This window comes from Tauraco erythrolophus, chromosome 8, assembly GCF_009769465.1.
Source record: "Tauraco erythrolophus isolate bTauEry1 chromosome 8, bTauEry1.pri, whole genome shotgun sequence".
NCBI classification, from domain to species: Eukaryota; Metazoa; Chordata; class Aves; order Musophagiformes; family Musophagidae; genus Tauraco; species Tauraco erythrolophus.
In genome coordinates, this window is record NC_141472.1 from 30704587 (window position 1) to 30718174 (window position 13588).

Sequence of the window (13588 nt, forward strand, 5' to 3'; positions counted from 1 at the left end):
TGCAATGCCACCTTCATTGTTTTACCTGAGTTTTTGTGCAGGCTTTTTCAGATCTACACTGCTAAGGCTTCTATTGAATTCCCATTTTGCTCAATAGTATGCGAAGCTTCCATGTTCGAGCTGGGGTGATTAGCTAACAAGCAATTAGCTTCACTGTTTGCTGAAAACAGTGGACAGAAAATGAACTCTGTTTGGTGTTCCTTAATCATGAGGTCCCTTTAGTACCACAGAATATTTCTGATAAACCATTACACCAAAAAAAGTAAAATGAAATGAAGGTGTGGCTGCACATACAGAATGTTTTTGTCATACATTTTTGCAGCCATAAATGTTAACAGGAAAAATAGGAAAAAATTGATTTGGTCAGTATATTTGTGAAGAGATGCTTAAGTTAAGCATGTGAAGCGTATCCTTTTAATATATAAATTTAACTTGTCATTTATTGCTTTTTTTAACCGGTAAAGAAATTTTGCGTTGTCTGTCTCTTTCTTGGTTTCAATATGTGTTTTAAGGTGGAAAATGAAAAAGTATTTTGAGGTCTCTCTCAATTTTAACTTCTTGAGGTTAATACTGTAAGCTTCTTGCCATTGTGGTCAAAGAGCCTCTGGATGGTTATGTAGGAGTTGAGCACATGGGCTAACGTGTTTTACCTTTCCACTATATTTATCTTGTAAATGGTTGGATTTCTGTGTGTGTATTTGCAAATGTTTGTGGAAGTCTTTAAAGTTCTAGTTAATCCACTTTCTGAAGACTACGCAATTAGGAGAAGTCGTATTATGTGTAATAAAGTGATATGTTTTGTTTTTAATTTCCTAGTGCAAGTTAATATTGGGAAATATTTTATGTTTGGTTTCATTCAAACTTCAGCTAGGTGTTTTTCATAAGTAATTTTGATGAGTGTTATAATGAATGAGTATGACTCTCTACTTTCAAATTAGAACTACAAGAAGGAAATCAGATGATTTTTATAATAATATCGGAGGTCCCAAAATGGAATAAATTTATAAGACAGCAGGAATGATGTTAAAATTTTCCACTGAGTGAAACTTTTTTTTAAAATGAAAAGCCATTAGAGCCTAAATTCTACAGCTGCTTTTAGGCCTTGTTATAAAGGGTTTTTGCTAGAAGTTTAAGCTTGTGCTAACATCCTGCCATCTCAGTAAGTCTTGTTTGTTATCCCACTTCAGTCTCTGTCAGTAGAGGTTTATAGCAGGTGTGATTTGCCACTTGATATAAACATTTATACTTCTTCAAAATTGTGTAAAACCTTTTAGTGAAATATGAAGGAACTAAATTGAATGAACAAAAGATTCATTCTGAGACATTAACAAAATATTTAGGTTACAAAAGAGGTAGTTTAGAGGGAAGTCTGTTTGTGGTTTCAGGTTTGGGATTTTTAAGTCATAGTGTTTCTGCTGCCACTGTTTAGTGGGAAATAGTTCTTGTTTTAAAGTGTTCCTTTGTTCCTTTTGCTGTTTCCATCTCCTTCCTGACTTGAAAGAGTGGGCATGGGAAGACTAGATGAATTTCTAAAGCAAGCTTTTCTCACATCATACTTAAAGAAAACTTCAGAAGTTCAAGGGAAGACAGTCGGAAGGTGTTTGACATAGTAGAATCCACAACTTTTATTTAAGAATGTATCTCTGAAATACTAAGAGTGATTATTTTTATTTAAATGAAAAGAGTAATGTCACATACTCAATGAGAATAAATTAATTTTATCTACCTGGAGTACAAATGATTCTTGTTAATGTACCTCCATACACAGATGTAAACTTCAACTTTTGGTTGCTATATTGAATGGTTCTGTTGTTCACACTCATTCATCATGAAGGCACTTTTTTCCTTTTTATGAAGTTTAACATAAATACTGGAAAGTAAAGCAGGTAAAATGTGAAATTTGCAGCCTTTTAGTGAAAGATAATGTATAACATCATAGCCTGTAATTAGTTTAATTTACAAAGTTGTATTATTATTTTACTAATCATAGTTTAATTTCTTTCCCTTAAGAGTTTAAGAAATAGCATGCAAAATGTAAAGTTTTAGTTTTGCACTAACTGAAAGCAAAATGCATTAAATTGATGGAAAACTATGATATAATTTTTTTTTTAATTATAGTTTTTGGTTTTGTTTTTTAAATAAGGTACCAGTATTTTTTGCAAATTAAACAGGACATTCTTACTGGAAGGTAAGACATTTTTGTTGTATTAAACATTAAATGCAACATTGGTTGAGAAGAAATTAATGGTGGGGGATTTTACCTGCAAAAATAAAACATATATTTAAATTAAATTACTATTTACACAAGTAGAAGTGTTTATAATAATTATCTGTCCAGTTTGTTCATAAACTATGAAAGATTAGGCTTTTCAAAATAACCAAATTTTATGTGAAATATGTAATGTTATTTGTTTCTCATTTTAACAACAAAACAGATTGCCCTGCCCTTATAATACTGCTGCTCTTCTGGCTTCCTTTGCTGTTCAATGTAAGTATAATTGGTATTCAGGTACACTTTAGTACTGAAATATGTAAAAAGTAGTGCCGATTAGTTTCTAAAGAGTGTAGTTTGTGTGGCATTACATTGTGATGTTTGTGGACATGATGCTACTTTTCTCATGACTAAGGAAAGGTGGTTGATTGGTTTTTGTCCTCCAGCATGTTTTGTTGAATTACATATGGAAAAAATATTGGTAACGCTCTCTGCTTTCCTCCTTTAAACCCCTGCAGTTAAAAAAACTCAAAACAACCCTCTTGTATTTCTCTGTATTCTGAAGCGTGGGGTTGGGTTTTTTTCTTGAGAATAATACTAAAATATTTTTTAGCCACTTAAACATTTTTAACATTTCTAACATACCATACAATGAACCTCCAAATAGGTGTGGAAAATAGAATTCTGGTCATATTGGGCCAAAAAGTTCAATACCCATGTTGTCAATTTTAGGCCATGCAGTAAGCAGATAAGTCTTGAATACTGAAATTTAGTCCTCTTCCTCTCTCCCTGTTTTCCTTCATAAACTTAAATTGTTCAGTAGAAAAAAACAAAACAACCCAGAACAACCAACCAACTAAGAAAGAGACTGTTCAGCTCTTAGTTCTTGAAATTTATGATTGTCTGGAATTCAGTTTTATGAGCAATCCTGATACATCCATCTATGTTCCTGTGGTTTTCTGCTATTAAATGTAATTATATCTGCATTTAGTACTATATATACTTTGTACATATCAGAGAAATAGTGTCCATGTTAATATTTTCAGGGAAAAAACATGTAGTAATGTTAATATAATGTTTTATGCATGGTTTTGGTAAGCATTCACCTTTTCCCAGATCAATCAATAGAGCAGCTTCTCTTAAACAAAATTCCCTAACTCTAGCTACTTGGAAACCAATATAGCAATATCTATAGCTATAGATACTGCAAGTGCTGTCATGCCTTAGGGATTTGCCGTGGAAGAGATGAAGTATTTGATAATGAAGCAGGCACTATGAAAAAATTATAATGTTTTAAGCTTTTAAGAATGCGATATGTTTGTTTTTCAAGTGTTGTAGAAGTGGTGGGTACGCACAGTGCTTACCTTTACGTATGAGATCCCGCTGCCCTTCAGTTCTGAAGTTAGACCTCTGTTAGACCAAGTTCGTTAGACCTCTGCCTAACGATTTCCTGTGCACGCCTGCTACTAAGCTCCCTCTGAGTTTAGCTCTTGGGATTCTTTGTAAACACATCTAAATAGCAGACGTGGATCTCTCACAGCCGTGTGTTCTCTGTGGTGGCTTTTAGCAAGGCATGCACTCTTTTATGAAACCTGGTCCCGTTTTTCAATTTTTAAATCATTTAAAATAGGAGCTGTTTCTTGTGATGCCAGTGCCCCAGACTGCTTTCCTATCTTCCCTTCCCTTGCTTATTCTCCCCCTCTGTGAGTGCCTTAATCCCTCTTGTCAGTTCTTCTGCGCCCCGTAGAAGTGTCAGTAGGACAGTGGACCCCACGTCATGCTGTGTTGCTGTGAACTTCCCAGTTTTCACGAGTGACGTCACTTAACTGTCGCTGTAGGTCTGTTACATGGATTGCAGATACTTAAAGCCACATTTTTTCGGATTATAGTTAGAAAGCTTCAAAGCCTGTATTTTTAGCAAATGTTGTTTTTTGTATGTTTTCTATTTTGACAATAAATGTGATTTTAATTTGTATCTTACGATTTTAAGAAAATGTTAGAAATTATATGTATGCACTTGTTAGTAGTTTCAAGTAAGGTAGTTTCAATGTAGGTGTATGTATGCATATTTTTTCCATACATACAGTTGAATGTGCAAAAAAATATTTTTCTAATGCTTCTGAATATCTCTTCATACAGAATGAATTGGTGGGTTTTGCAGATCGTAATGAAGAAATAGCAGTTGTAGTGTTAAAAATATATATATTATGTAATCACATGAAAGCAAGGAAAGGTAAAATGAAGACAGACAAAAATCAAATGCCTTGAAGTATAGTATTTAGTGTTAGCCATTATGACAGCATTTATGTATTACTTTGTGTATTAAAAATTAAACACTTTATAAACTTCCTTCGTAAGTACCTACTCAAAGCTCTTTTTAAGTATCTCCACAGTATTCACTGAGAATGTGACTGTTTATTCAAAAGGGAAAAGGGGAGTTCAAATGTCTTCTCTGTTTTTGTTTGCTGTAGGTCGTAAAGTATGTGGGAGCAGACTCTTGTGAATTTGGGGGCATTGCACAATGCCACGTACATCAGTGATAAACAATAACCTCTCTTTTTAATATTTTAGCCGAGCTGGGAGACTACAACCATTCAGAAAACTTGCCAGGCTACCTCTCAGACTATTCTTTCATCCCTAGCCAGCCTCAAGACTTTGAAAAAGAAATAGCAAAATTACATCAGCAGCACATGTAAGGATTTATAGCAGATGATATTGACTGACTTTGTCAAATCCTGACTGCTGGTGCTGTGCTATTATATAAAAAAAATGAGTATTTTGTCTTAAAGGTTTCTGGGGTGGTTTTTGGGTTTTTTTTAAGAGTACGTTTCATGTGATTTTTTTTGTAGATTGTTTGTATAGTAAGTACCATTGATACCCTGCACAGATATAATATCTATGACAGAATGACAGGAAAAAGGAGTGAAAACATGAGTATGTTAAAGGTACACTGGAAACAGGATATGTATGTATTACATGGAATATTAACTTAGCAGGGTATAATTTCATTAAGAGTTTTCTTCAGTCTTTGAGAATGCTCTGTGCATAAAGGCTTTGTTTTCATGGTGCTCTCACCAGTGAACAAGTGTTACTTTAGAAGTAACAAAGTCCTTTTCTTCAGTATCTGCTCTTTCCTGTGTGCAAGTCTGTGACCTTTTGCTAAAGAGGAAAAGGCAATGAAGCAATGGAAAATATTTTTTTTTTTTCAGTATGTAACATTGTGGTACTTTTTCAGTGATCCTTCCTTGGTATTTTGGAACTTAAGTGCTTTTTGTTACAGTTAAATTTAACAAAATGTAAGCTATGTTTACAAAAACCATTTGCTTAATTGGGACATGTTGTTGACTTTAGAAACTGCTCAATGTTACGTTACATTTCAGTCACTGGCTTAGCAAATTCTGTTAGGTAGGGTAAAGAAGTTAAAGTGAGTTGACGGTAATTTAAACTTTAAGGGTGAGCCTTGGAGAGAAATTGTTATCAATACAGAATACGGGACTGCGAAAGTAATTTCCAGATTCTAGAGCTCCACAAACATTTAAATGATGCAGCGCGTTAGAAATCAAGCGCATGCGTTTGCAAGCCGTCTTGCAGACTCTTGCGAAGACTTTGTCTGTGTGGAAGCACAAGTTTTTTCCTGTTAAAATTTTTGGGTTACAGTCTGTTTTTGGTGAGAAAGGAAATTCAGACCTCAGGGTGGGGGTAGGAGTAAACCAAATGAAGGTTTTCTGTTTGAGCTCACTAGGGAGCCTGATGTGGGGGGTTGTGTTAGAATGCTTCTGATTTTAGCTTCTTTCTTTCAGTGGGCTGTCTCCTGCAGAAGCTGAGTTCAATTATCTCAATACAGCACGTACCTTAGAACTTTATGGAGTTGAATTGCACTATGCAAGGGTAAGTTTGGATGAACTAGTATTGTAATGTAAAAATGGATTCCTCTGAGGTATTTTTGGGGAACCTTCATGGCTGCTGCTAACAAGAGGAAAAAAAAAAGAAAATAATGTTATCTTATTAGGTGCCTGACTGTGATTTACCAATTTCAATAGCCACTATTTCACTCTAGTGAGCATATTTCTGTGCTTAAGTTTGGGCTTAGTTATATGTGTCCTATTCAGATTGAGCCTTGTTGGCTTGAATGCCAGTTCAATTGGCTGCTGGTCAATAAGAAAAATGTACTTGTTGAATGTGGTTTTGATATTTAAGGATCTGTCAGCCTGGAAAAATATTTAATTTGGTTATTTTATAATTATATATCATCATATAATGTGAACTGTTAATGTAAGATGAATATACCATGTTTTGATACAGTGTCAGTTTTACCTGGTAAAGCAAGTAGTTTGAGGTCTTGACTCAAATGATTTTAAGCTGTCAGGATAGTGCTACCATTTCTGCAAAGGCTCTGAATGCAATTATTCTTAATAACTAAGACATCTCTGTTTTGTAAATATTCTTGTCCTACTTCCTAAGGTTAGAGAAACTTGCAATAGAATTGGAAATGTACCCCACTTCCCCACTTTCTGTATCAGGCTGTTGTTGCACACAAATTGAGGGGTCTGTAGCAGGTGTTTGATTAGAGTGCAAAGGTATTCCAGGAAAAATGTGCTATTTAAATATGCTTACAATATTGTTTGTTTTAGAATCTCTCCTCTCTGTGTTCTGAGATTGCAATTTCCTTTCAGGTAGGAATTTAAGTTGCTGGTGCTTTTAGTATAGCAAACATCAAGCCAGTCTGTTAGTGCTGTTATTCGTAATAAACTGCTAGAATACTCTGTTGTATATTTCTTCGAAGCTGGTGGAAGACAGAAGACCTGACATAAGACATTAAAATTTTGTAGTAGCTTAAAACGAACTCGGAGCAGACATTCGGGCTTCTCCTAAATAGGAATTAATAATTTAGTTCTTACTTGTCTTATTAAAACACATTTTCTTCCGTGTTAATTGGGATCTGTTTTACTATGGTATTTGTGTATTTAGAGAGAGAGATGGGAATGAATATATATGAGGTTTCAAAGATATTTATATTGCTCTTCAAGTAATTTTCTCTTTTCTTTTAAAGGATCAGAGTAACAATGAAATAATGATTGGAGTGATGTCAGGTGGAATACTAATTTTTAAGAACAGAGTACGAATTAACACCTTTCAGTGGTAAGGACAGCTCTTCAAGCTAATATTATTATTTGATATTTCAAAACATATTTTTACCACTACCGGTGTCACACACTTTAAAAAAGACTGAAACTTAGTTGTATCATATGAAGTTCGAATTATTTGCCTCATGCTGTGCTATGGGTAGTTTTATGATGGAATTTTGCCCTATTCTGTGTGCTGTGCTGTTCAATGATTGTGGAGCAAACTATAATGAATTCTAATACAATTCTTTTTCTCAAGAGTTTTTAAGTATAATTTGTTTTAATTAACTGTATGGCCAGGGCCAGTGTTATGGTCTAGCTCACAGTCTTTAAAGAGATAACTGAACTTAAAAATATTAAGCTGGAGAGCAATTACTCTTATCTGTTCTGTCACATAGAACTTAATTGCTCTGTGTGTGTTAAATTTAATGTAGGTATGGCACTTGATAGCTTAGGTGGATCATTCAGGATATTTTCATCTCTTCATCCGTAGATAACCGTTTTCATGATAAGGATCAAAAAAGTGCATTTATTGCAGAAAATACTGTTATTTATTTCTCCTCTTAAATAAATAGTTTTTAAAGCTGTTCTGTAAATATATAGTTATCCTCATTAAATATGTTACTCTAGTTATCAATCTTCTTAAATTGGGATCTTGTTCTTATTTGTATAAGAAGGGGAAAGATCTCAAGAGAAATCCTGTTCTGCACTATAACTTTTATAGTGCTATATAGAAGTGCTCTATAACTTCTGTAGTGCTCTACAGAAGTTATGTCACCTTCTCCAATGCTTTTTTTTAGTTCCTTCAAAAGTAACTTTTCCTTGGTTTCCTTTGCCTGCTTGGAATCCACTTTGACAGCCTTACTTATTGTGTATGTCGTCGAGTATGCCGTAGCAGCATTCTGAGTGGGCCAAGTCAGCCATGTAAAGGTGTCATAATAGACATTAGTTTAGCAGGCACAAAAGCTGTTTGCTCTAGAAAAATGATGAAAAGTTTTGCATTTTCATTTGCGACTGACGTGTGTGCTTGGGCAGTGCAGCAGTGGACTTTAGAAAAAAGTTCTTGGCTGGTCTGTCATCTTCATATACACGGATTAAATTGATTGCCACAATCGAAACTGGAAGAACTTTTCTCTGAATCCCAACTGATACGAGCAGTTGAAATCCTTGGGTTTTTTGTTGTTTTCTGTTAGCACAGGGTAAGATCCATTACCTATAGTCAGTGATGTTTTCACTTACTAAGTTCCCTTGCAGAGATTCAAGATGTTACTCATAGTCTTGATCTTTCCTGCAACCGAATGAATTTCTGAGACGCTCTGGGTTTCTGTGCTAAGCTTAGTCTCAAATTTGTTGTAGGATGTTACGTATTCTGTGGTTTACCATGTTGAGAAACAGTGTGAATGGTCAAATTTTAGTAGACTTTTCAGAGAGCCAGACAAAGCTATGACATAAGTGTTATCCACAGCCGGATACAATTGAGCATGGTGTTTGCCTGTAAGCTTTGAAAGAAAAGGAAGCCTGAGGCAGTTATGGAGCATGTAAATTTTCAGTCTCCGTGGTTAGCTGGGTAAATTAAAACAGGATCTTGCAATGGTAAGTCTGGAACTACCATACTAGTCAGTCAGACCTGTCTGTATAGTAGTGACACGTTCTAAGAAAGATATCCTTTATCTGGTAAGAGTTTTGACGTGTTAGAGCCATTGCTGGGTTAAGGCTGCTTTACAAATGCAATGCTAAAATAATCAGGAAGGTTTTTAATTCAGGCTGCTTTTACTGCTATTTTTTGGAGAAAACAGTAATAGTAGAAATAGGTTCTATAAAACACACTGGTAAATTACTGAGTATGTACAATGTAAGTCATAATTAAGCTACATGTCCCTGCTGGAAGGTAGAGCTTTCTGTGAGCTCTGCTTCGTATTGTTTGCATGCCAGGGTTGCTGATCTAAATTCTTAGTGTGGTTTTTGTGTGTGTGGAATTACCTAAACAATTCTTCTTTGTATTCAACCATATCAACTCACATCAGGGACATTAGTTTCTTCCTGTGAAGACTATAGTACCAACATAATTGCTCTTTACAAAAAACACCCAAATAAACCACCTCCCCCCACCCCCCCCATTTCGTCCTATTATAGGCTTTCTTTTGGTATGAGTAAGGATCTGAAATGTTATTTCTCACAATATAGCTCAATAGTAAACCTGTTATCTTTCCTTTTCATCCATAGTCATGCAGCTGCTCCAGTGACACCAGTACTGATACTTTTTCTTCTTGCTTCCACTTACTCTTTCTCCTGTGCAACTAGAGCTGTGTAATGTCTTCCCAGTGCTATATGGCTACAGTATATGTTTAGATATCCCTTTTTCAGTACTCCTGAGCTGAGTTTTGAGAGAAGTGAGAGGGCAGACGTGTGTATGTGGGAAGAAATATAAGCTTAACTGTATTGCTCAGAGAAGAATCAAGAAAAATGTCTTTGCCCTCCTCCTCTTAATTTCATATTGTATCTAAATTGCATATTACGAACCTTATGATCATGGGCAGAAATCAAATAGGAGGGAGACAAGGCAGTAATAAGGGAAAACAAAGGAGATTGCCTTTTATCCGGTGTGTTCTAACTTGATCTTCCTGTATTCTGGGTAGTTCCTCTTTTCCCCAAACTGTGCTACCAGGCATAGAAACCTGGGAATTCGGGGCGTAGATCTTGCTCTTGAAGACCAAAGGAGAAGAGCATGGAGTACCTCAGCCTTTCCTTTGTTGCTAGATCACGTGTCCAACAGTGGAGACATGCTTTCCTTTGCCTCTTTTACAGTTGATGGACCCCTGGAAAGCTTTGTTGGATTTTGCATCCATTGCCAGTTGCAACTGCAGTTGCACTTTGGATTTTCTAGTTTTATCCATGAATGCCTAGGTAGTACTTCTGTGTTCCTCCTTGGTCATCAGATCCTGCTTCCGCATCCTGTACACTTCCTTTGTGTTTGAGCTTAGACAGCAGTTCCAAGTTCGTCCAAGTTGACCTCCTCCCATGCTTGCATGTTTTCTAGCACATCGGGATTGTTCTGGATTGATAGGATTGTCCTTTAAGATTGGCCACCTCTCACCAGTTCCTGTGCCCCAAAGGGCAATTTCCAAGGGATTTTGCCTACCAGAGCTCTGAGCAAGCTGGAGTTTCTTCTCCTGAACTCCAAGGTTGTTTAGTCTGCTGCATCTGTCCTCGCTTTCCTTAGAACCTTTAGCTTCACCATCTCTCAGTTGCTGGAGCCAAGTTTGTCTTTGAGTACTAAATCTGGACAATCCTTCCTTGTTTGTGAGTTCTGCTACCAAGAGCATCTCATACTCATCTGGACAATCCTTCCTTGTTTGTGAGTTCTGCTACCAAGAGCATCTCATACTCATCTGGACAATCCTTCCTTGTTTGTGAGTTCTGCTACCAAGAGCATCTCATACTCATCTTCCCTAGCTGACTGGTCCAGAACCTGTGTCAAAGAAGTCTTGGTGAAGAAATTTGCTGGATTGCTTGTGTCCTTCCTTACCACCCTCCTGGCGAGTGTTGGGATGGTGAAGTCCTTAGTGAGAACCAGGGTTTGATATCACGAGACTCCTTCCGTGTGTTTGAGTACAATCCTCGCTTTAGACTAGAACTTTTAGTTCTCTCTTCATTTAAAAAGATATATCTTATGATTTATGATGCCTGAGATGACTGGAGACTGGAAAATTGTACCAAGAAAATATTATTGATGGCTGCCTGTTCTTACCCTTTTCCTTGGATTTGCACCATTGCCAGCCATCAGAGAAAGGAAACATCGACAGACCTGCCTTTTGCTTTGGCCGAGTATGAATGTTCTTATTTAATGAGTAGCAGGGTATTAGCAGTGCATTTGAACTCTCTTATCTGCTGTATTTTTCAAAAATTGCTGAGATTCAGCTTCGCTGAGTCATTTCTTTGTACTTGAATGGTGACTCGTATGGGTTGAGTTGGACCTTATTGGCTAATGTTGCAGTTTTCAGTCTGTTCCAAATGGTTTCGGGCTTAAAAGGCAGCTGACCTCACTCCGCCTAGATTATGGGGTGAGATCAAAAAAAACTTGGACAGCTTTCATCCTTGTCATTCTCCTTGAGTCTGTGAATCATCAAAGGCAGTAATTTCTTCAGCAGAAGAGGGGAAAGAAAAGTGTAAAAAGTAGTAGACTGTTTTTACAAATGGAATTATTTTGATTTATTTTCAGTTTTTCTGTTGGCATGCTATGCATATCTGATATGTTATAGAGTATGTACAGTTCAGCTTTTAGAAAATGTATATATTAAAATGTTTTTTAAATTGCTCTGTAACCCAAAATTTTACAAAATTAATCGTAACATCCTTCTGGTTAACTGCAGCCTAAATAGTCTAATAAAATTTTTTCATGTTTTTTCCAGTCTGCTATAATCACTAGTGTCTCTCTCATCAAGCAATTTTAGAACACATCCCTAATTATTCTTAAGCAATTGTGTGTCACAGGAGGTGCTAAGAAAATTCCTGCATTGCCAATGGAGTAATTTGATTTCAGTAGATAAGTTGGAGTCCCCTTTATAGTCTCTAACCTTGAGAAACTAACTTCAATAGCAACAATTTGTTAGAGAATTGAAAAAACGAACAAACAAAACCCCAAACCACCCCAACAATGAGGACAAAGTTAGAGCTGCTGCTTTTTTTTTTTTTTAAAAACTAATGGTAAAGCTAGGAAAGCAAAAGAAATGGCAAAATATTTAAATAAGCATGATTTAAAGATTAATATTTCCAAACTCTCTTTATGTTATTGGAGATAGAAACTCTCACAACAAATTAGGACATCCAAGTTACGTTCCTACTCTGAATAATCCCCTGGAGAAAAATGTCTCCATTTGATTTCGTTAAGAAGTTTCTATATATAGATATCCAACTTAAGTGTCTGTAAATGTTTTGCTTCTCATCCTTCCTAGTCTAGAGGGTTTTTATTCAACAAGATGGTTAATATGCAAGTAGTAATTCCAGTCACTACTGAGATCCCTGTGTATACTTCATGAATAAGTTTATCTCAAAAATTGTAGCACTATATCTTTACTGACATGACTTTTTTGTTTTGTTTTGTTGATTGATTTTGTTTGCTTGTTTGTTTGGGTTTTTTTCTTTATTGTGTGGCTTTACCAAACCAATATAATAATTGGAAGTCCAGGGACCATCAGAGATGACAGTTCAGATTAGCAAGGGTGCTGTGTATAAACATACTATGTAAAAGGTTGATTGTAACCCGCGAAGAGTTTGCTGTGTGATCTCCCACAAGTTAACTGTGTGATCTAGATTCTCTTTTGCTTTGAGTTTCGTGCCAATTGTCAGTGAAATCTCCTTTGAGTGAGATAGCATTTGAATTTAGTGTTCTGCAGTTTGCAGTATCCTATCAGTTGTTTCTTGTCAAAGTCACAGAAGTTACTACGTTTTTTCTTGTTACAATTGTGACCTTGTTTATATTCTTGACCAAAATAATACTCCTGTATGTTTAATAAAGGATGTGCATTATCCTAATAGTGGAGTTCTTTGAAAAAGTGTATAATTAGATTGTAATGCAAATATGGCCTGTCTTTTGCTGTTTACCATAACTAGCATTGCAGTGACCATCAAAAATTGGCTGGAATTACTGTCAGCATCTCGTATATTTATAGATAACCTGCAAGATGAAAAGATCTGTAGGCTGATTATTCTCTGTTGTGATATTTTAAATGTTTTTCCTCCTCATGGTGTAATGTTTTTTGGTTTGGTTTGGTTTTTGACTTTATAAATACCAATATTGCAAGTTCTTATCTCTGTGCTCATATCTTGTCTTAGCTATTTTACTAAAACAAGTTCTGGTTATATGTAAAGATATATAAGAACATAGAGAAAGAATGTCTGTCAGAAATCAGGTGAAGATAAAGTATTTTTCTCGTGTTCTAAGGGATAATGAAAGCGGTCTCAGAAAAGAGGACATCTGGTTAGAATGACCTGGGGATAGAATAGCTCTTTGGACTTTGGAACTGGGAAAGGACACATAAATTAGAAACTGCCTTGAGTTTAGGTTGGAAAGAAGTGAATTTGGTAGATAACTTAAATATATGGCTTATAAATTTCAAATTTTACAAGCTATTTTATATAATCTTTAGTATCTTTTTTTTTGTCTATCAAAATTTCTTGGAAATGAAATTAAATCTGTTCTCTCTAGAATGTATATTTTCAGTAGATGTATTATAGCCTTTAACCATGATTCAAT

The 13588-nt window shown here is 35.6% G+C and overlaps 1 protein-coding gene across 1 annotated transcript in view; it reads left to right on the top strand.

The window, feature by feature from the left end:
- The window catches only part of PTPN4 (protein tyrosine phosphatase non-receptor type 4), a 125230-nt gene that overhangs the window by 62711 nt on the left and 48931 nt on the right, over positions 1–13588 (top strand). Inside the window, exons 6-10 of the mRNA XM_086615921.1 lie at positions 2144–2188; positions 2436–2488; positions 4784–4904; positions 6013–6100; positions 7263–7351. Coding sequence (XP_086472047.1) covers positions 2144–2188; positions 2436–2488; positions 4784–4904; positions 6013–6100; positions 7263–7351 — 396 coding nt within the window. The remainder of the gene's footprint in view (positions 1–2143; positions 2189–2435; positions 2489–4783; positions 4905–6012; positions 6101–7262; positions 7352–13588) is intronic.